Source organism: Neovison vison, chromosome 7 (assembly GCF_020171115.1).
Source record: "Neovison vison isolate M4711 chromosome 7, ASM_NN_V1, whole genome shotgun sequence".
In the NCBI taxonomy this organism is placed as follows: Eukaryota; Metazoa; Chordata; class Mammalia; order Carnivora; family Mustelidae; genus Neogale; species Neogale vison.
The window spans coordinates 59,784,339-59,805,965 of NC_058097.1; the positions used below are offsets into that span (position 1 = coordinate 59,784,339).

Below are 21,627 nucleotides of genomic sequence, written 5' to 3' on the forward strand. Positions count from 1 at the left end.
TGAGATCATGACCTGAGCCGAAGGCAGCGGCTTAACCCACTAAGCCACCCAGGCGCCCAAAATGCACTTTTTGAAATGAAAGAGCCACAAAGGGTAGAAATCCCGGGGCCGGTGAAAGCACTAGAGACGGTGAGTGGTGAAATAATTTACTCAAGAGGGGCGTGGCAGGGGCGCTCAGGCTGTTGAGCGTCCAACTCTGAATTTCAGCTCAGGTCATGATCCCAGGGTCCTGGAATTGAGCCCCGCATTGGGCTCCTTGCTCGGTCGGAAGCCTGCTTCTCCCTCTCCCTCTATGTGTAGTCCTTCTCTTGCTGTGTCTCTCTGTCAAATAAATAAATAAATAAAATCTTCAAAAAAAATAAAAAGCAATTAAATAATACAGGTGGGAGTTGAAGATGTCAAATAGTTTTTGACCAAGCAATTCAACTTCCAGTGATACAATACAGAGAAAGCTCTCTTTAGGGTTCGAGGAGACATGAGCAAGAATACTCCTGGCAGTACTGTTTGCAATAATAAAAAACTGGAGCCAACCCAATGCTCACCAAGAGGAGAATGAAAACATGTAATGGGACATAATCATCAGTGGGGTATTATGCCGGCATTGACATCAGCAGTTACTAGACTAGAAGTATCGATGTACACAAAAATAAAAAGGGGAGGAGGAAACAGAGAATGTTAGACTGAAATTATATCATTAGAAAAATTTTAAAGTTTTTGTTAAAAGATTTTATTTATTTGGCAAAGAGATCACAAGTAGGCGAGGTGGGGGGGAAGCAGGCTCCCTGCTGAGTAGAGAACCCTACGTGGGGCTCAATCCCAGGACCCTGAGATCATGACCTGAGCCGAAGGCAGAGGCTTAGCCCACTGAGCCACCCAGGTGCCACTAGAAAAATTTAAGGTTCAGTTTTTTGGGTGGTTTTTTTTTTTTCTTTTTTTTTTTTCTTTTTTTTTTTAGTTATCTCCACACCCAATGTGGGACTTGAACTTAGGAGCCCAAGATCAGGAGTTAACGTGCTCTTCTGAGTCAGCCAGGCACTCCTAATTGATTAGAAAAACAATTATTTCCTTAAAGGTTTTGTTTATTTACTAGAGAGAGAGAGAGAGCATGAGCAGAGGAAAAGGGCAGAGGGAGAGGGAGAAGCTGACTCCCTGTTGAGCACAGGGCTGGGTCCCAGGACCCTGGATCATGACCTGAGCCCCCAGGCGCCCTTATTACAAAAAGTTTACAGCATACAGAACAACATCACCTTGATTTACGCAGGGAATAAGGAAGACATGCCTAGGAACGACGAACAGAAGATACAAAGTCTAACCTCAGGGGAGGGCGGGGAAAGGGGTGCCGGGGCGCAGGCTGGATCGTATCTGCAATGTCGTGTCTTTTAAGCTCATTAGCGGCAGCTGTTCGTATTACTGGACCCTTTTCATACAGAAACCGTTTCTGAGGAGATAGGTGCAAGTGTCAGTAGGGGCGGGTGAGGACAGGTCCCGTCTGCGTAGTCGAGACGGAACCCGGTGCACCCGGGACGCCGGTGGCTCAGCCCACGAAGCGGCGGCCTTCAGCTCGGGGTGCCGGTATCGAGTCACACCTCCTGCTCAGCGAAGCGCCTACTTCTCGCTCTCCCTCCGCCTGCCCTTCTGTCTAATTAATTAATTAATTAATTAATTTAAAAAAAATAGCGACGCCCCCAGTAGTACCAGCACGGTGGCTCGCGGCTCGGGAGAATCAAGCCTTCCCTGACGCTACACAACCGCTACGCGTCCCCGGAGGCCCGCACCAGGCCGGCTCCCCGCGGCCGCTCTGGAGGTCGGGCGGCCGCAAACCGCTGCGGCCAGCGGATCCCACGCGGGGACGGGCGCGGGGAGCTGGCGAAGGGCCCGCAGGCTCCCCCGCGAGCTGAAGGGGACGCGGCTTGCTGCCCCAGACGGTCCCGGGGCCAAGGTGAAGCACAGGCCGGGCCAGCTGCCAGGGACGGCCGCGCTACCGCGCCCCGGGGAAGGAACAGCGGCAGGTTCCAGCGGCGCTGCCCGGCCGTCTCCAGCGCCCCCGACGCGGCCGCAGGGGCGCCCCGTACCCCTCTTCTCACGGCCGCCTGGTTTTACACCCGACACCGCGGGCACGTGGCCCGAGCGTAGGTGGGCTCTCCATGGCGCACCGCTCTGAGCTGTGCGGTGGAAGCCCCCACGCCGGCCACCTTCGCACGGCCCCCCGGGGGCGGTGACAAGACCGTGTGGGGGTAACGCGAGCGAGGCTCCGGCGGGAGTCGGCAGACGGCAACGGCCTGTGGATGCTGGTGAGCGGGGGAGGGGTGGGGGGGGTGGGAAGAATCCGGCCTGGCCGGGGCCACCTCCACGCCCCATACCAGCTCCGCCGTCGTCAGCGGACAGGTGGGAAGGGACCGGCCACCCACTCCCGCTGGCGGGGCGCGGCCGCCGCAGAGCCACGCCCCTGCCCGCCCGTGTGCGCCTGCGCAGCGCCGCTGACGGCGGCCCGAGCCCCGCCCCCTCCTGCAGCTACCACGGGCATGGGGGCGGGGCCTGAGTACAAGATGGCTGCCGCGCGCCCGGAGCCCCCGAGTCCGAGCTCAGCGGCCCCGGAGCCGCGATCCCCGGAGACGCCGGACGTGGTGCGGGCGGGGAAAGGGCCTCGGCCGGGAACTCGAGGCGGGAGGAGGTCTCAGGGCAGGGGGCGGGGCCGGGGCGGGGCCTACAAGGGCTGGGCGGGAGAGGTATTTAGGGCTCAGGGTCTGGGGGCGGTGCTTCTCGGGGTGGGTGAGGGGCGTGGCATAAGGAGGAGCCTATGAGACTGGAGGGCGGGGCCTGGTGGGGGCGGGGCCAGAGGAGGGGGTTGGGTGGAACGTCTGGGCGGGAGATGAGTCCAGGGAGAGATCTGAGATTGCGTTTGTGTAATGAGGGGGCGGGACCTCCCGAGGGGCGGGGCCTCAAATTCTGGGGCTAGTGGACTTGGGTGGAAGATTGGGAAGGTGACCCTGAACGGCAAGGGTGGGTAGTTACGGTCGGAAGACCCACGTTGGAGTGATTCTGCAAGAGTCTGAGTGACGTGTCCCGAATGCCTAAGGGAAGATTTTAGGGGGGAGGGATGAAAGTGGAACTTTCCCCACTCAGGACTGGAGAGTAACAACAAACATTTCCTGAGCTCCTACTTCAACTCAGTAGGTAGGGAGGTGAACCAAGCAGATAAGGACTGTATTCTCTTGGAGCTCACAGTCTAGAGGAGAGTCAATAAGATATTTATTGTGTTACATGCTATAAAGGAAATAGTGAGCTGATGGAGTCAGGGGGGTAAGAGGGGCTAAATTTAGATGAGAGAAGTCAGCTATGTGCTGGCTTATATTTACACAGGGGTCAGAGAAAAGCGGCAGCCAAATCATGATGGGTATTATGATGACAGTTTTGGATCTTAAGTGCAGTTGAATCCAATGGGAGGGTTTTGAGTGGGAAAATGACGATCCAATTTCCATTTTCAAAAGGTCATTCAGGCTGCTTTGGGGAGAGAGCAGGCATAGAAACAGGGGTTCTGTTCAGGAGGCTTTTTCAGTTGTCGAGCCAAGAAATAACTGGCTTCTAACTGGGGTAGAAGAGGGAAATGGCTGCATTTGTGATGTGCTTTGGGATAGGAGTGGAAGTCTTGAGAGAGATACTGCAGAATCCCAGAGGATGGAGGGCAGGATCTGGAAGTTGAGGGGCCCCGTATGCTACAAAGGAGATGGGTGTTTAATAAGTGGGGCATGTTGGGGAGGCCCTGTGGGAGAGTCCACAGGCTCCTGGTTTTTTCTCCATCCCACCCCCCCAGGTCCTGGTGCCTGATGATGGCCACCCCACCACACCCCCGAGTGACCTCATCGAGATCCAGGTGGTGAAGGTGACAGACACCACGCTGGTGCCTGAGCCCCCGGAGCCAGGTTCCCTCCACTGTGCCTTGTGCCCAGCTGCCTTCCGGCTGGTCTCTGAGCTTCTGTTCCACGAACATGGCCACCTGACAGGGGCGGAGGGCGGCGGGCAGGGTGGGGACCCCAGCCGGTGTCATGTGTGTGGCCACAGCTGTCCGGGCCCCGCCAGCCTCCGCGCCCACTACAGCTTGCACACAGGGGAGCGGCCCTACCGCTGCCCCCTCTGCCCCCGGGCCTTCAAGGCCCTGGCGCCTCTGCTGCGGCACCAGCACCGACACGGGGTGGAGCCAAGGACCTCTCAGAGGCCTCTGGAGGTGGCTGCGGCTCGAGAACAGAGGCCCGGGGTGCCCCAGGAGAGGTCGGAGGTGGTGATGGCGGCGGCGGCTGCGGGCGCTGCAGTGGGGAAGCCTTTCGCCTGCAGGTTCTGCGCCAAGCCTTTCCGCCGCTCTTCTGACATGCGCGACCACGAGCGGGTGCACACGGGCGAGCGGCCCTACCACTGCGGCATCTGCGGCAAGGGCTTCACGCAGTCCTCGGTGCTGAGCGGCCACGCGCGCATCCACACCGGGGAGCGCCCCTTCCGCTGCGCCCTGTGCGATCGCACTTTCAACAACTCCTCTAACTTCCGCAAGCACCAGCGCACCCACTTCCACGGGCCGGGCCCAGGGGTGGGGGTGGGGGACTCTGGCAGCCAGCAGGCCACAGGGGCCGAGGGGCCAGGGAGTGGGTGTGGGCCAGGAAACACTCTGGAAGAAGGGCAAGGGGAAGGGGCCAAGGTGAAGGTGGAGGTCGACCAGTAGGCTGGGAGACCAGGGCTGCGGGGGCATTGACACGGGGAGTAGGATGCAGATTGCAGGGGAGGGGGAGGGTGGACAAGGAGGCAGGAGAGGGGAGATTGGGGGAGAAGTGACAAGAGCTAATGGAGATGGCCATGAGCAGCTAGTGCGGGAGAACACAGGGAGACCCAGTTTTGGGACCCCCACAAACCCAGACAGCACCTCCATGAGACTCAGAAAGGCAGAGACACCACCCTGTGGATGCCCAGCTAAGTATGAGGACCGTGGGCTGGATGTCACTGCCCAATCGGCCTGCTCATTGGGTGCGCTCGTGCAAGACACAGCTTGTCCCCACAGAGCCTGGGCACTATGGAGGGAGCCAGGGTTAAATGGAAGGGGCAAAACCAGGGTCTGCCCTGGTGTCTCTGGGCTAGCCCATCATCTACAGAACCCTGGACTGTCTTGGGGCCTAGGGTGGGCCAGGATGGAATCTTTTGCCTACCTCACTGGATTGCACTGAACCTGGAATACCTACCCACCCTCAGGCAGAAGACGCCCACCAGGTCCTCCGTAAAGAGACTCTGGGATCCCATCACCTCAAAGCTAGAGGGTTCCCATGTCCTAGCCAAGAGCACTCAAGCCTCAAGGATGTAAGCCTGACCGTAAGGATCTTGACTCCAAAAGCTGCTCCCGGCTCCCATGGTGGTTCCTCCTTAACTCACCGACTCTGAAGCCACAAAAAAATTCCGGACAGCAAACAACCACCTAATCTCCCCCTCATAAGTCTTTAGGTTCAGAACCCATGGCCCCCAGAGCTACAAAGTAGTCTCAGATTTCTCTGATTTCCTCCACTCCCGATCGGAAGCAAACAGCTTAATGCCTGACCCAAGGCTACCCCCAAGGGTGGGCTGAGAGATGGCAGCATGGTGGGCTGGCCTGTGTATGGCGGGTGTGGGATGAACTGAGTCACTGTGGTGGGCGCGAGAGGAGGACCTGGGAGCTGGAGGTGGGGAGCCTCCAGTTCTACTATTAAAGGACTTTCTGAAGGGTCTCTCTCTGTCAGTCTTGTGTTTGGAGGGTGAAGGTACAGGGTCTACACTGTGGTCTTGCCACGAAGAGGGAACTGCAGCCTCTCTCTCTCCAAAACTGCTTTCTCATCTTTAGCTCTCTACTCAGAGATGTTATGTGGTTCAGCTGTGGCAGCAGGTTTAGGGAAGCTTGGCAAAATGAAGGGACTCGTGTGACCAGTACACCTATCAGGAAGGGAGAGCTCCAGATCGGCACACCTTCCTGCTCACCCAACACCTCCCACAGGATATCCCTTAGGCAGGTCAGAACACCAGCAGATGTCAGTTTCCTCCAAAGAAACACCTGCATTTCCTATCATTGACACCACCCAAGCTAGAGACCTGAGCAAGTTCCTGAAGCCTCCCTCATGCACTCATCTAATCCCTATCATCAGTCCTTTCCCACTGTTGGGCCAATCCAGTATCTTTGGAATCTGAACGTTTTCCATCATCAGTACTCTTGTAGGCCAAGCCAACACCGGCCTCCCGTTTGGGTGACTACCCAGCAGCACCATCTCCAGTCTCCATATGACAGCCTCATAGACCCATGGCTCCTTGTGGCTTTAAGAAAGGATTCAGGCATAAATGCCTACAGGAGCTGGGTGGCTTGATGCAAGGGGAAAAGCCCAGCGCCGGTGAGGGGACACAGGCCAACGGGCACTTTGGCTCAGAGCTGAGCTTCGAGGTGGGGCAGGAGTTGGTGGGAGATTGTAGAGTGTGTGCTCAGTCTGAAGACAACAATGGTTACCCAGCTTTGGGAGAGTAGAGGCTGGGTTGCTAGATCTTGCAAATTTTTCAGAAGTTCCATTAGTTAATTATGCAAAATCTTTTGATTTCCCAATGTTGGCAACTAAGTCAAACTTTATTATTATTTTTTAAATGCATGGGCTAAACGAAGGCTGTCAGTGGCCTGTATCCAGCAGCTGCCGGCCTCCGGCCCCCAGCATCATCCAAGCTTCACTATTTGGAATCCAAAGCCCTTCAGGATCCAGCATCCCATGCCTCAGCCTCTCGGGCCACACTCAGCTTTGAGGTTCTCAATCGGGTTTAGTTAGATACACTAAATCCTCCACCTAGAGTTCTTTGCCCATGTCACCTGGCAGGCTTCTGTGGCTTTTGTTATTGTTTGAGTATCACTTCCTCCTCCAGGAAGCCCCCAGCTCTAAGAAAGTGACTCCTCCATGCTCCCAGTGCCCAGTGATCATTCCATGTGCTTTTTATGGTGCTGCCCCTGGGGACGCTGGCACCAGGTGTGTCTCATGCTGGGTCTTCAGCACTAGCCTGCGTTGGTCACACTAGGCTGCTGCCCTCGTGGGGGCCAAACCGGACCCGCCCAGGCAGTGCCCCTGAACCAGCTCTGTCTTCAAGTTTCAGTACCGACAGCACCGTGGGCCCACACATTCCCAGTTCTCCCACGGATCTGCCAGGTGTCCTCAGAGCCGCTTTCTTTTCCAGGACCTCAGCCCCCTCTTCTGACAGATGGGAGAACTAAACGCACATCGAAGGGCACATGGCTGGCTGCTCCAACAATGGCAATGAGGGCTGTGGAAGGGCTTTTGAAGCGCCTCCAAATTATCCTGGAGGGACGGGTGCGGCGGGGGTTCTTCTCTTCCACCTTACTCGAGGGCAAGAAGCATGTCCGGTTTGTGTGTCCCCAGTGTCCAATGAAGGACCCAGACAACAGGGGCCTCGGGAAATGCTGGCCAAGCAAACAACTGCCGAAAACATCTCGAAGGGGAGGAGTCTGGGTACGCTGTCGGTTTCTGAGAACAAAACTTACCGGTCTTGTTCATCTCCCTCTGCTCAAGGTGCAGACTACAGCTTGGGTATGATAAATCCTCAGCAATTCCCAGCTGAACGAGGCAAAGCAGGTAGCGTGAGCACGAGGCGGAGAGGGTGTTTGGGGAATCAAAAACCCTGGGAGACAAAATTTCTCAACTTTCCGTTTGTCAGTGCTTAATCCCCTCCCTGGGATGCAAGAAAGGACTGCAGCAGCCCTGTTGGTAAGATTTATTTTTCTCCGCTCTGTACAAGCCGCGTCTGCCCCCCGCCCCCACCCCCACAATCCAAAAGAGCACCCAGTCCCCTTGTGCCCTCTCGGCTCCACTCATACTCCACCTTCCAGCCAGATCCCAAAGGAATGGGGAGGGGCAGCTCAGACCCACATCCTCCACCAAAGCTTATTGGGGGACAGAATGAGGAAGGTTACAAAACGGGGGTTGGGTGGAGAATCAAGTTCAGTGGCTGGCAGGGTGAGAGGAGGGCCAGACAGGTTCAGGATGGGAGCGATCCAGTCTTGAGTCTGTAGGGCATGGGCCATAAGGGAGGCTAGTCTGTCTGAAGTCCTGAAGGATGGCCGGGGCCACAGCGAGGAGGGGTAAGAATCTGATCAGCAGCTGGGGAGGGGTGAGTGTGGGAGGGGACATCTGATTGGAGCCGCGAAGGGAACCCCTCCCTCCTGGTCAGGCATCCTTTCCCGCCAAGGTGCCCGCCCCTGCCCCAGGACCCCCCAGGCCCTCAGCTTTGTGGGCCAGCCGGTGTTTCTTGAGGCCGTAGGTGTTGGCAAAGCCCTCGCCACAGGAGGAGCAGCGGAAGGGCCGGCCGCCCTGGTGGGCCGCCAGGTGCTTACGGAAGTAGCCAGGGTCTTTGAAGGCCTTGAGGCAGGCCGGGCAGCGGAGCTCAGGCCGCGGGGGCTCGTGGGCGCGCTGGTGGCGCAGCACCGAGCTCAAGTAGAAGAAGCCCTTCCCGCAGTGCTCGCAGCGGTAGGCTCGCTCCCCCAGGTGCAGCCGCTGGTGCTCCAGCAGGTTAGAGCGGTAGCGGAAGGTCTTGCCGCAGGCGCCGCAGCGCTGGGGCCGGGCCACAGCATGCAGCCGCCGATGCTCCGCCAGGCTGGAGGACTGCGCGAAGCGCTTGGCGCAGACGCCGCACTTGAAGGCTCGCTCGCCGGTGTGCACCACACGATGCTGCCGCAGGTACCAGGAGCGCAGGAAGCCTCGGCCACACACCCCGCACCGGTAGGGCCGCTGCTCAGTGTGGCAGCGCTGGTGGCGCATCAGCAGGGCCGCCTCCCAGAAGCGCTTGCCACACACCGGGCAACGAAAGCCCCGCTTCTGCCGGTGGCTGCGGCGGTGCAGGAGCAGGTCGTAGGCCCCCGCGAAGCTCTGGCCGCAGAGGCCACAGCCTAGGGTCCGCCGCACCAGGTGCACGTACTTGTGAGTCACCAGGCCCAGGAAATGCTTGAAGCTCTGGCCACACGTGGCACAGCTGAAGCGCTCAGGGCCTGAACTGGCCCCCCCACTGCCCCCAGCCACCGCTGTCCCGCTGGTGTCGTCAGCCCCGGACACCCCGGCCAGAGCAGCCACAGCTGCCCCGACCTCTCCCGCCAGGCCGTTGTCCAGCACACTGGCTGCATCGGCGCTGCCGGAGCCATCCTGGGGCTGGGGGCCGCCGGGTGCTGGCGGGAGCAGGCGCTCGGGGGCTGCCTGGTGGACCAGCTTGTGCCACATGAGATTCTCAATGAAGCCGAAGGTCTTGCCGCACGCGTCACAGCCATAGGGCTTCTCTGCCATGTGAGCCTCCTTGTGGCTCATCACGTGGAAGAGGTCGGGGAAATGCTCGCCACAGTCCGAGCAGGCGTAGCTCAGTGCATCGGCGGCCCCCGCAGAGGTGGCCGAGGCGCCCGGCCCACAGGCCCCTGGCGTGCCCTGGGTGGCCGGGAGGCCAGCAGCCCCAGCCAGGGCGCAGGGCAGCTGGAGCCGGTGCACCTGGCGGTGGCGGGTGAGGCTCTGTGGGTAGCCAAAGACTTTGCCGCAGAGCTCACACTTGTAGGGCCGCTCACGGGTGTGCACCACGTGGTGCTTGCTCAGGTGGAAGGACTCCCGGAAGCGCTTCCCGCACACGGGGCACTGGTGGGGCTTCTCGCCCGTGTGGATGCGCTCGTGGCGCTTCAGAGTCTCGCGCCGCCCGAAGCCCCGCCCACAGATGCCACAGCAAAAGGTCTTTCCAGGCACGCTGGCGCCAGAGCCCCCCGCCCCGCTGGTCCCAGCCCCGCCGAGCAGCAGCGGGTGCGCCCCCAGCAGCGGGACTGGCACGGCGCCGTAGACCACTGCCGCCGCGGCCGCCGCGGCCTTCTCACTGTCCGTGGCCTGAGGGTCAGGGGGCAGGAGGTAGGGGCCCGCAGGGAAGGCCGGCGGGGGCTGCGGGACCGAGGCCGCGGCGTCCTTGGGCGCGTCAGGGGCGGCAGGCGGGGCGTGCGCCGCCTTGTGCCGGAGCAGGCTCTGGGGCGCAGAGTAGGATTTGCCGCACAGGTCGCAGGGGTACACGGGCCGAGGCCCCGCCGCGCCCGCACCCGCGTGCGCCGCCTGGTGCTTGAGCAGGTAGGCGGCGTCGCGGAAGGCCTTCCCGCAGACGCCGCACGGCAGGCGCAGGAGGTCAGCCGAGTGCGTCTTCACGTGCCGCTTGAGGCTCTCCCTGCGGTTGAAGCTCTTACTGCACACGGAGCAGGAGAAGGGCTTCTCGCCGGTGTGGATGATCTGGTGCTGGTGCAGGTGGCTGGGCTTCTTGAAGACCTTCCAGCAGAGCGGGCAGGCAAACGGGCCCTCGCCGCCCCCAGACGCGGGAGGGGGCACGCCCACCCCGGCAGGGGCACCAGTCCCTTCCGCGGCGGTGGCGGCCCCGGTTGCAGCTCCGGCGGCAGAGGCAGCAGCGGCTGGGGGCGGCGCGGGCGGGCCGGAGGACACTGGGGTGGGGGCGGTGGTGGGGGGCGCGCCGGCTACTGGCGCGGGCAGGCCCAGCGGTGGGAGCGGCGCCCCCGGCTGCGGTGGGCCCCCGGCGGCGGGCGGCACGTCCTTGTGGCAGCGGCGGTGGCGGATGAGGCTGGAGACGTGGTTGTAGGTGCGGCCGCACACGCCGCACTCGTACGGCCGCTCCCCCGAGTGCACCAGCATGTGCTGGACCAGGTGCGAGGACTGCTTGAAGGACTTCTGGCACACACCACACGGGAAGCGTCGCTCCATCAGGTACTTGAGCCTGCGGAAGTAGCCCTTGTCGTCCTTGCTCGGGTCGCAGGCTGCCCCCGTGGCAGGTCCCGGTGGGGTCTGGGAGGGGGCTGGAAGAGGCCCTGGCGTGCCGGTGGGGGACGCGAGCCCCGGTGTCACCCCCGGCCCAGAGGCGGGCCCTCCTCGTTTCAGGTTCCCAAAAAGGTGCTGGTGTCCAGAGAGGTCGACGATGCCCCACTGCGGGGCGGGGAAGGCAGCATCAAATAGGGGGGGCGGGGGGGGCCCGAAGGTGGGTGGCAGGGGCGGGTCGGGCTTCTTGGCCTGGGAGGAAGAGGAGGAAGAGGACGACGAAGACGACGAGGATGACGACGAAGACGGCGCCTCTGCCTTGGGTTTGAAGGTGGACTGGGGCGGGTAGTCGTACTGGGGCGGAGGGGGCTGGGGCGGGGGCTGGGGCGGCGGCCCGGGGGCGCAGGGCAGCGCAGCCACCGCCTTGGCGTGCTCCCCGTAGAGCTCCATGGGCTCAAAGCGCTGGTGGTTAAGGAACTCCAGAAAGTCGAAGGGGTAGCTCTGGAAGTGAACCCCGTCCTCGCCCCCTATGCCGCTGCCCCCACCACCCCCAGCGGCACTGCCTGCTGAGTTTGCCTCCATCTTGGGCAGGGTGGGCGACGGGAGACCCTGCAGAGAAGAGGATGGGATTGAGCAAACAGGTCTGAGCGCCCCAGCCGTTGGCGCTGGAGGAACGTGGCCAAGCGCCGGGGCACACTCCATCTTCCAGCCTTGTCTTTCTCCTGCCCTGTCCCTACACCCCAACAGGGTGGGCTCCTCTGCAGCTGCACAGCCGCCTCCTTTCTGTTTCCTCTTTGCTCCTCCTCTCCCATCCCTTCCATTTTCCCCTTGTTTCTGAGGTCTTCACACATTCTTTCTACCCCTCCCCAGCCCCATCCCTAGGGCTCCCTGCAGACCCTCAGCTCCCCACCCCCAATCTCATTCTCCTGGCATCCCTGGCCTCTGGTCACAGACCGCGGGCAAACTCTCTGGCCTCAGCACTGTGCCCTATCCTCTTCTCCAAAACACACACATGAGCCCTGCCCTCAATCCCCTCAACTTTTAATTCTATAAAATAATAAAAGAGGGTGGACTCTGGAGCCAGAATGCAAGGCCGACTCTGAGCCCCACCACACCGCAGCTGGGTGACCACAGGCAAGTGTCTGAACCCCTCTGTGCCTGGCTTTCCTCATCTACAAATGAGAGGTGACAAAGCACATCCCTCCATCCCAAGGCTAATGGGGGCATCCAACCAGCACACCCAGGCATGGCCTTCGGACGGAAGCTCCAGGCACCACACGGGCCCTGGGAAAGTGGAGGGCATTCTACAGAGACCACTCTCGCTGCCGCTAGTGGTGACAGAAAGTCCCAACAAACCAAGACAACGGGAATGAAATCAGTATTGGGGGCCTGTTCTTTTACTACAAGGTGGGACGCAGAGTGTGTTTGCCTGGAGGAAACAAGTTACAGCAGGAGGACAGGCGGTGAGAGGGAAGGCAGCCTGACACAGCGGAAAATACATGCACCCTGCACCTGGGCAGACCCGCGTTCAAGGCCCACTCCTTCCCCATCCACACTTTCTCCATTTCCAAAAGGGGCAGCAATCCCTGAGGCTGCCAGGGACTCAAGGGAGCTCACCTAGGATGTAAGGAAACACTTAGCTTTCAGTCCCCAGAACTATCTGTACCTTCAGGCCATCACACACCTGGGAAGAGCCGGACAGCAGACGCCCGAGGAGCGCAGTTCCTGTCCTCAACCCCCGCGGGGGCAGGGACCCTCCTGCAATGGCAGTCACTCTCTGGGCACCTCCTCTACCGTACTTTTCATTCCAGATGGCAGCTGTCCATGTCTGCATCCCCTACTCACACCTGAACCTCCGCTCCCACGATTAATTTTGAACCTGAGCCACGCAGGGCCTGGGGAACGCCTCCACCAAATCAGTGCAGACCCAGTGGAGAGAAGGGCCCCCAATGTGGTATGCTTCGTGGCCATAATCCCTGGCCCCCGGGGGCCTGGCTCTGTGCCCAGCCCACAGAAGGGGTCCTTGGCGACTACCACGGCCAGGGCCCATCAGCCCCCATCCATCCAGCTGGCTCTCTCCCCCAACAGGTGAAAGGTGAGTGTCTCCTCCACTCCCCTCGCCAAGAGGTCGATATTTTTAGCATCTAGCTCTGGGTGTCCTTGGACGAGACTCAACTGCCCATGCCCTTCACACCCCCTCTAGTTCATCTGATCTCCAGAAGGAACAAAGGCAAGGCTGGAATGGTCGTGGAGGCCTGTGGGTGACACCTAAATCCAGGAGACCAGGCTAGGCAGTCCAGGTGGGCACAGAGCAGCACGCGGTAGAATGGAGGGGGTGGGGAGCCAAGTGTCTTAGGAAAGAAGCCACCGCCTCAGCTCACCTCCCCCCAGAGTACATATTATTAAGAGGCAATGTTGCCTGGGCATTTCCTATAGGTCCAATGTGTTCCAAGCCCACTACACATGCTAACTCAATCCCCACAAACCTGTGAGACTATGACATAGGAACTACTGTTATCCCCATTCAATAATAGGGATATTACACAAAAGCACAGACAAGTCAAGAGACTTGCCCAAGGTCACAGAGCAAGCCTGTGGCTCGACCCACCCCCTCCCCTCACAGGGTTGTTTTTCTAGGTTGCTAAGGTGGACAAAGGTGGGGTGCAGCTGTGGGGGCAGGAGCCGTATTTGGGGGTGTTCTCTAGGTTATGAGAGGTTATGCCAGGGGCTGGGAGGGAGGGGAAGGGGGTCACTGTCTCAAACAGATGGAGCAGCGATGTGATGAGACTGTTCCCCAGATCTCAAGGTTCCGACCTGTGCCTGTCTGCTTTGGGCCTCTGCTCAGATGTCACGCCTACCCTGTCCTCCCTAACACTGCATCTTGTAGCACATTCCTGCACTGTCCCTGCCGTGACCTGCTGAGTATATTTCCTTCACCTCATGTTTACCAAAGACGATGCGGATTTGGCCTGTCTTGTTCACCGCTGTGGCCCCCCAGCACCAAGCACATCACCCAGCACGGCGTGGTTGCTTGGTAAGTATTTGCCGATATGTAGGAACTAAGCACACCCTCCGAAGTCACCAGTGGTTCCACAGAGAAATCTCAGGGAACCCCAGGGGAGTAAAAATGAAAACACAACCTACCAAAACTTCGTGAAGATGCAGCTAAAGCAGGGCCCAGAGGTAAACTGCTAGCCTCTATTCGTAAACGCCTGTTGAATAAGCGAAGGGAGGAGACTGAGCTGCCTAGAACTCCCTGAGGAAGGGAGGGGGGCAGTTAGCAGAGATGGAGGTGACATGGTGGGGTGGTCCCCAGAAGAGGGAATTCGAAGGGCAGGGATGTTCTAAGGAGCATCCGACCCAAGGGCCAGTGGAAAAATGCCCAAGAGTGGCGGCTGTGAGGAGCAGGTAGTAGTACTGGAGGGCAGAACCACTCAGGCTCACCGTATTTCCACTGGGCAACAGGAGGCGTTTCCTCTCCAAGCCCTCAATTAGTGTCTAAGGAGCGGCGAGTCATGGGAGGGTTTTGTGTGGAGAGCGGCATGACTGGGGGTTGGGGGGGAGCCCCCGCAGTCCTAATCAGAACGGCTATGTTTACTGTTCAACTAGTCTGAGCTGTAGCATCACCCCGAGGCCTCACAGTGGTCCTGCACTACTGCTGGGGCCACTTTCTAAGTGGGGAAACTGGCAGGGGGGTGCAGGGGGTCATTTCCCCAAGGTCACGCAATCAGTAAAGGGGAAAGCACATATTGGATTCCAGGTCTTTCTGATACCAGGACCTGTGGGCCATTCTGTTGCACCAGAGTTGACTTGTGAAAAGTCTAGCCTGTTAATAACAGTAACAGTGACACAGAATGACACGGACCGTGAAGTGCTTTCCGTGGGCCAAGCTGTTCTAAACCCTTTACATATGTTGACTCAGTGAGTCTTCCTGATAACTCAAGAGCATGATTACCGTTATTAACTCTGTTTCACAGAAGAAGAGACTGAGGGCTACAGAGGTCAACAAATCCCCTAAGGTCACCCCAGTAACAGGCTGTAGCAGAGCCAGGAACTGAAGGAATGGGGTTTGAGAGTGTTACCCACGACAGCATGCCGTCCTTCACTATTCGCTCTCCGAAACAAGGGAAGGCCCCCACTCCATCTTATACTAGAAATAGACTCCACCCCACTGCCATGCCACCTGGCCCCAGAACTAGCCACCAGCATTTACTGAACACCAACAGGCACTGTTACTAGGTGCCTTATGGCTCTTGTCTGAGACTTCATAACAGGTTCATAAGATAAGCACCGCTATTACTCATTTAATAAACAGGAGGACTAAAGCCAAACTTGTCCCTCTCCTGCTCAGACCCTGCAGTGACATCCATCTCACTCAAAGTCAAAGTCTTTATGATGACCTGCATAGACTCCACGGCCACCTGGCTGCTCCTCCAATGTGCCAACATTCCTGCCCCAGGGCCCTTGCACAGGCTGTTCCTTCTGCCTGGAATACTCTGATTGTTATTTATACACCTCTCTCTCTCCCCCTCACCTCCTCCATGTCTCTGTTCAAATGCTGTCTCCTTGGTGATGCTCTCCATGACCCCTGTATCCTATCATTCAGACCAACATTCCTGCTCTTCCCAGCCTGCTGCATTTCTGTCTTTCCCTGTCAGCATCACCTAATAAACCAGATATTCTGCTTGACTTGTTGTCAGCCTCCCCCTGGAGAAGGTGGGCTCCCAAGATCGAGAAAAATGTCAATCTCTGAAAATATACATGAACTAAGTGAATGAATAGGGCTCGGAAAAGAGAACGTGGTTTGTCCAGATATGTGAGCACTGGAGGAATGCAGGACTCACCCCCCCCCCCAACCACTTCACTCTTAGTGGGGAGCTGGAAAGAGCAGCCCCTTGGCTGCTTGGCCACTTCGCCACAGTTGTCCAGGAGGAACGAGGTTCACACACAGCTGTAACTTTTTGGTGTGTGGCATTTTGAAGCAACAGGATGACCATGGGAATCTTTTGAAGGAGGCCTTCTTGCCCTCTCCCCTGCAACTATACCCTGTCTGCTACATTTTCTTCACATAGGTATTTTGTTTTTTAATTGTCCCATGAACTAGCATAGGCACTCCAGAAGGGCAGGAATTTTTGTCTATTTTGTTCTCTACTGCATCCCTAGCCATTCTGTTGCACCAGAGTATAAGAGGTCCTCATCAAACACTTGTGGAACAAATGAATGAATGAACAAATGAAGACCAATTTGGGCTTGGTAGAGATGACAAAGGCCAGATAATTGATCACAACGCCCTTACCCCCAAGGCCCTGTGGGATCAAACCCTTTCTCTCCTCGTCCTTCTCTTCAGTTTCTCTGCTCCAACCTCACAGGCCTCACCTGGTGCTCTTCCACTCACCATGATCCCAGCCACCTCAGGGCCTTTGCACTTGCTATTCTGGCTCCCTGAAACAGTCCACCCAGATCTTTACATGGCTAAGTCACCTCTGCTAATTCAGGTTTCACCTCTGAAGCAGCCCACTGGGCTCTGGGAGAACCCAGAAAACAGCATTTCTCTGATTCACTCATTTTTTAACCCTCTCCTCAAACTGTAAACCCACAAAATGAATGACTGTGTGTATCTCTCGCCTTCACCTGTGTATGCCCTGTACCTACAACTCTGAATTCATGTATGAATTAATCAGCCAATCAATGCCTAGGTAGAACAGGTCAGGCCACAGGGAGGCTGGGGGTCTCCTCTACGTGTCCAGGAAGATGAAATGGAGCTGGGCAAGAAGTGGCAGGCAGAGAGTCCTTAGGGCCAGCGAAAGAGGTGCAGCCTGAGGGACAGCCTCAGTGTGGGGCACTGTTCTGTGGGATCAAGGGCTGAAGACAGGGGCTGCCCCAGGTGGGGGAGGGGAGGGAGGCGGGGCACAAGCATTTCAACGGAGCCTGGGGCCCAACCGGCAGCGATTTCTACCTGAAGGGGGAGAGGATGTGGGTGTGAGAGCAAAACTCTAGAGGGAGCTGTTCTCTGGGGGGCAGGGGGGGGCGCGGGGCGCGGGGCGCTGGCAAGGGGTATTCTCAAGACCTACAGCGGGTGGCGGGGGTGCTGCACAAGGACAAAAAGGCATTCTGGGCTGCAGACCAGAACAGAAAGTATTTTTACACGAGGAGGGGGCGGGCGGGGGGTGCAGGACGCGGGGGCTGTGGTGTGTGCACAGAGATCGGGCAGTCCCGCAGCACAGCACTAGCGCAACCCTCTGGAGGCAGCCGGTGGGGGCTACTAACGGAGGGTGGGAGGGCAGTGTTGGGGCGTTCGGGGGCTGTCCTACAGGAGGCAACGACGGGGGTTATGCACAGGCGAGCCTCTGAGAAAGCATTAGTGGGGGCCCTGGCAGCAGTTTCGGGGCTCGCCGCAAACGAGGGCGCTGTGGCAGCTGTCGTGCGTGGGGGCGTTAATGGGGCAGATGTCTGGAGAGGTCTCACGGGCGACCAGTGACTGGGGACCCCTGGCGAGGGCCCGGCGGGAGAGGCATGGACGGGGACGTTCTGCGGACCAGAGCCGGCCAGGGCGGGACCCCCCGCCCCCGTTGCCCCCCGGCCCCCGGGCCACGCGCCCCGTCACTCACCGGCGCAGGGGTCTCCGCCGGGAGGAGGCCGAGGAGGCGGAGGAGGCGCCGCCGCTCCGGGGAGACCCGAGGGCCCGACCGGAAGTGCCGCCCCCTCCCCCTCCCCGGCAGCCCCGCACCGCCCGCCCGCCCGCCCGCCCGGAAGCGGAAGTCGCGCCCGTCTCCGAGGCGCCGGCGTGGAGGAGCGGAAAGAGGGGGCGGTGGCGGCGACCGGGAAGGGGAACTGCGCCTGCGCACTGGCTCGGGGACGCGGACGGGGATAGCCTAAGCCGCTTCCGGTAGCCGAGCTTAGCAACGTGCGCGTGCGCCCAGAGTGTCCGCCTCCTAGGGCACCGCCCACACGCTCCAGACGTCTGGTGAAGACACGCCTCTCGGCATGCGCCGAACCACGCCCATTTTCTGGCTTAATTACTTAAGCCCCACCCACTGCCTCAAATATCTAACCTCCTCGCCCAGGCGCCGATTGCTTCTCCTGCTCTTCCAGACCTATGGGTCCTCAAGGGCTGCCCTTCTCCCTCCTCAGCCTCAGCTCTTTCTTCTAAACCACCCTTTCAGAGGTCTTTAGGCTGCACCAAGCCCCCCGCGTCAGCCCCGCCCCTTCCCCCTAAGCCCCTCAGACTCCGGGGTTTCCCTTCCTTACTCCCTTCTTAGGTACGCCCTTTCGCTCCCCTAGGCCTGATTAAGTCATGTCCATCTCTCAGCTCCCGCCTCTCGTAACACCTTGCTCTCCTGAAGTTTCCCCTTGAAACCTCTCCTCTCCTCCTAATAAATCTGACTCATTACTTCTAAATCGCTCCCACCTTCTGCCTGCCAACCCCTAAAGCAATCCGAGCCCCACCCTAGTTCTCCGCACCTTCCCCTAGGCTCCGCCTACAACCCTCACATACTGCCTTTCCCTCGGTCCCAGCCCTGCCTCCTGCTTCCTTAGCCCCGCCCCCTCCTGGCCCCGTCTCTAGCCTTACCTAAGTCGTAGGGTCTGCTCACAGCCCTCAACTCCTTATTTCCTTAAAGTGTCAGGACAAAGAGATAGGGCAAGGTGGTGGGTGCAGGCTTTCCAAGAATCTGGCTGGAATGGGGGATGAGGACCTAAAGTCACGTTTGCACAGAGGGGCAGTGTTTTACTCAGCCGATATTTACAGGGAGCCCTTTGAGGTCAGCTGGAGACGAGAGAAGGGACAAAGACTTCCTCCAAGACCGCTCTCAGCGCCAAGCATTATAACAAGGCACATGACATGGGTTCTCCCAAATTCCATACACTCCCATCAGGGTGGCATAGGGAAGGGAAGGGAAGGCATCTGAAGGAAGGGCCAGCCTTGGTACCGACACTGATTACACACAGAAGCCAGTAGGCAGAGATTTATTTCCGAGGTTCCTGCCCCCAGGGGCCTGTCTGTCCCGGGGAGGGTGGCAGAAGGCAGTAGGACCCAGGAGTTTAGGTCCTCACCCTCGACCCCCTCCCACAACGGGAAGACCACCAGGTATGAGGGTGTCCCAGCTTTCCTGCCCAGGCTCAGCACCAGCTGAAACCCCAGCTCTACGTCTGACCCGGGCAGCGGTGGCCCAGGCTGTGGGTCAAGCCAGCTCTTTCCCCTCCGGCTCCTCCACCTCCTCCTCGGCCCCCGCCGTTGCTGGAATGCCCTCGTCGTCCCACGGCGGTTCAGACCCTGCGTCCGGGGAACACAGGGGCACCCCCATGGCTTCAGGGTGCTTGCGTTTGGCATGGCGCCGGAGCGTGTTGGCCTCCGTGAAGCGCAGCCGGCAGACAGGGCACTGGTAAGGGCGTTCCCCAGAGTGGACACGGTGGTGGTGGGCCAGCTCGCCTGCCTCGCGGAAGCGGCGAGGGCAGAGTGGGCAGCGGAAGGGCCGGAGGCCGGCATGGATGTTGCAGTGCCGCCGCAGGTGGCTGGACCGCTTGAAGGTCTTGCCGCAATCCTTGCACTCATGCGGCTTCAGCTCTGAGTGCGAGATGCTGTGGCGCTCCAGGTCAGAGAGGTAAGGGAAGGCCCGCAGGCACACAGGGCAGAAGTGCGGGGCCTTCTTAGGGCCAGAGCCCCCAGGCAAACCTGCTGCTGACCCCTCAGAGACCGTATAGGGCACACCCTGATCATCAATCAACAGGAGGTCGCTGCCACTGCCGCCGCCCACAGGGGCTGTCACCCCCTGTGCCAGCGGGGGCTCCTGCCCTGACTTGGTGGGGCGGCCCCGCTTGCGAGGGAGGGTGGCCTTGAGTGTCCGGTTCGAGGAGGTGGCCCCCCCGGGACGCCGGCCTCGGCGTCCCCGGGGAACAGGAGGAGGTAAAGCCAGAGGTTTCTCTTCCTCCCCCGGCAAAGGCGAAGGCAACGGGTCTGGGCTGGGGGTGTCCATTGAGCAGTGGGGGGCTTGGGTCTGGGCACTGGAGCCGGGCTAAGAGGAGAGAGGGGCAGCCGTCAATGCAGGGAGGGTCTGGAGCATCCCTTGTCCCCCAACACCTCGCCCATCCCTTGGTCTGTGTCTCTTCACCTGGGCATGGTGGACATTCACCTGGACAATTAGAGCCACACTGGTGGGTAAAACAGCAAGGCAGTTCTGTACCGGTTGGTACAGAGGTCACACAGGTGTGCCCTAAGCCTCCCTAACTCTTGTCCTAGAAGTTCAGGGTCAGCTTGAGCCAAAAGAAAAAAAAAATCTTCATGGGAGAATAGAATAGAGTCCAACTAAGGGTAGGGGCCAGTATTTCAATCCTCAAAGCAAAGAGCCCACTAAACGTGAGCCATGGAGGCCCAGAGATGTTTTGTGCCGCTTCTGATTGGCAGAGTGAGAGGAGTGGGAGTTCAGGACTAGAAGAAGAAAGGGACTGGTCGCTGATGTTTGGCTCCGAGTCATGGATGAAGAAATGTGCCAGCACTGTTAAGTGTGGGCTCCCAAGTCAGAGTTCTGAGTTCAGTGCCGAGGTCTGCCGCTCAGTCTCTGTGTGCTCTGGGGCAAAGTGCTCATCTCTCTGAGCCTCAGTTAAGCCTTTTGCAAAACAGGACGAGTGCTTGCACCTATTCACACAGACATGTCAAGAGGATAACACACAGAGTGCTCAGTGCACACCAATGCCTTGAGATATCCTGGTGAGTGGCTAAGCTTCACACCAACCCTCTGAATAATGGCACATCACCCCCACTTTGCAACGGGGGAAACGGAGGCACAGGAAAGCCAAGTCAGTTGTCCAAGCCCTCTCTGCCAGTAAGCAGCAGGACCAAGACCCAAACCAGATCTCAAGGACCCCAATGGTCCAGGGAGTGAAATGACATGGACCCAAGGAGATAAGGGGACCTCATGGAGTCCCTTACACCTGGGGCAGACTCCAGCTCTGCCGCTAATGAACAAGTGACTTTGCTTCTCTGGGCCAGTTTCAACCTGGGTCAAACAGATACAGCAGTGTGTTGGTTAGTAATAGTAAGCACTCAATAAACTACCGTCATCGCCACCACCACCACCATCAGACCCACCACCTCCGTCATGTCATCGGAGCCTGGGACCACGAGACCCAGCTAGGGTGTCATGAAGGGGAGCAGGAGGAAGGCAGACGCGCCGCTAACAGCTGGGGCTGCAGGTGCCAGTGCACCCCCTTGGGCCGGGCACACAGACTGAAGGCCAGAGAGGGGCCACCACTTTTCTACGATCACAAGGTTCGCTCCGCTGGGAGGGCCTGGACTAGAACCCGGGTCTCTGGAACAGTGCCCTCGCCCCTTGCCCCTCCGCTACCCTTGTGCAGGCGCGCGCCCGCCGGCCCGAGCGCGCGGGGCGGGCCCTGCGGGGGCGGCGGCCAATGAGCTGCGCGCGGGCCGCAGGACCGCGAGGGCCGCCAGGAAGGGGGTCTGCGCGCGCGCGCCCGGGCCGACTCCGCGGGGCGCGAGGTCGGCGCGCGCACTGCGGCGGGCGCGGAAGCAGGTGTGGGGGCGCGCTCCAGGAGCGCGCGGCCCCGGGCCTCCCCTCCCTCCGCTCCCCTCTTCCCGCCCGGACCCCCGCCTCTCGGGTACCTCATTTGCATGTCGCCTGGGCTCGCGAGTGTGCGCGCGCGGGGGCGACAGGGCCGGCGCGTGGGAAGGGGCGGGGGCCAGGGGGCCCTGCCCCTCGGCGGCGCGCGCGGGGACGGCCCCGCCCCCTCCCTCCCTCACCCCTCTCCGTCGGGCCCGCGCCCGCGGGAGACAAAGAGGACGCGCTGGGTCCTAAGG

At 59.6% G+C, this 21,627-nt stretch overlaps 3 protein-coding genes across 5 annotated transcripts; 1 reads left to right on the top strand and 2 right to left on the bottom strand.

The window, feature by feature from the left end:
* The first annotated feature begins 2,522 nt into the window (after positions 1-2,522).
* On the top strand, positions 2,523-5,735 carry ZNF784 (zinc finger protein 784). The gene is made up of 2 exons (XM_044257588.1): positions 2,523-2,624; positions 3,812-5,735. Exons 1-2 carry the CDS (start codon positions 2,523-2,525, stop codon positions 4,706-4,708), a joined length of 999 nt encoding a protein of 332 aa, XP_044113523.1. The 3' UTR covers positions 4,709-5,735.
* Positions 5,736-7,747: 2,012 nt separating this feature from the next.
* Positions 7,748-17,509, bottom strand: ZNF865 (zinc finger protein 865). Of its 3 annotated transcripts, none has more exons than XM_044257590.1 (2): positions 17,426-17,509; positions 7,748-11,426 (listed from the first exon to the last, which is right to left on the bottom strand). In XM_044257590.1, exon 2 carries the CDS (start codon positions 11,397-11,399, stop codon positions 8,214-8,216), a length of 3,186 nt encoding a protein of 1,061 aa, XP_044113525.1. In that variant the 5' UTR covers positions 11,400-11,426; positions 17,426-17,509; the 3' UTR covers positions 7,748-8,213. The 3 variants fall into 3 exon arrangements, with proteins under 3 accessions (XP_044113525.1, XP_044113524.1, XP_044113526.1); XM_044257589.1 differs by having other exon boundaries at positions 7,748-14,029; XM_044257591.1 differs by lacking the exon at positions 17,426-17,509 and adding an exon at positions 13,962-17,375.
* A 1,272-nt stretch (positions 17,510-18,781) lies between these two features.
* On the bottom strand, positions 18,782-21,497 carry ZNF524 (zinc finger protein 524). The gene is made up of 2 exons (XM_044260573.1): positions 21,433-21,497; positions 18,782-19,828 (listed from the first exon to the last, which is right to left on the bottom strand). Exon 2 carries the CDS (start codon positions 19,787-19,789, stop codon positions 18,998-19,000), a length of 792 nt encoding a protein of 263 aa, XP_044116508.1. The 5' UTR covers positions 19,790-19,828; positions 21,433-21,497; the 3' UTR covers positions 18,782-18,997.
* Positions 21,498-21,627: the final 130 nt, after the last annotated feature.

Coding starts and splice junctions, on each gene's coding strand:
- ZNF784 (XM_044257588.1), top strand. CDS start 2,523: ATGGGGGCGGGGCCTGAGTACAAGATGGCTGCCGCGCGCCCGGAGCCC. Junction 2,625..3,811: donor CCCCGGAGACGCCGGACGTG/GTGCGGGCGGGG, acceptor CCACCCCCCCAG/GTCCTGGTGCCTGATGATGG.
- ZNF865 (XM_044257589.1), bottom strand. CDS start 11,519: ATGGAGTGTGCCCCGGCGCTTGGCCACGTTCCTCCAGCGCCAACGGCT.
- ZNF524 (XM_044260573.1), bottom strand. CDS start 19,789: ATGGACACCCCCAGCCCAGACCCGTTGCCTTCGCCTTTGCCGGGGGAG.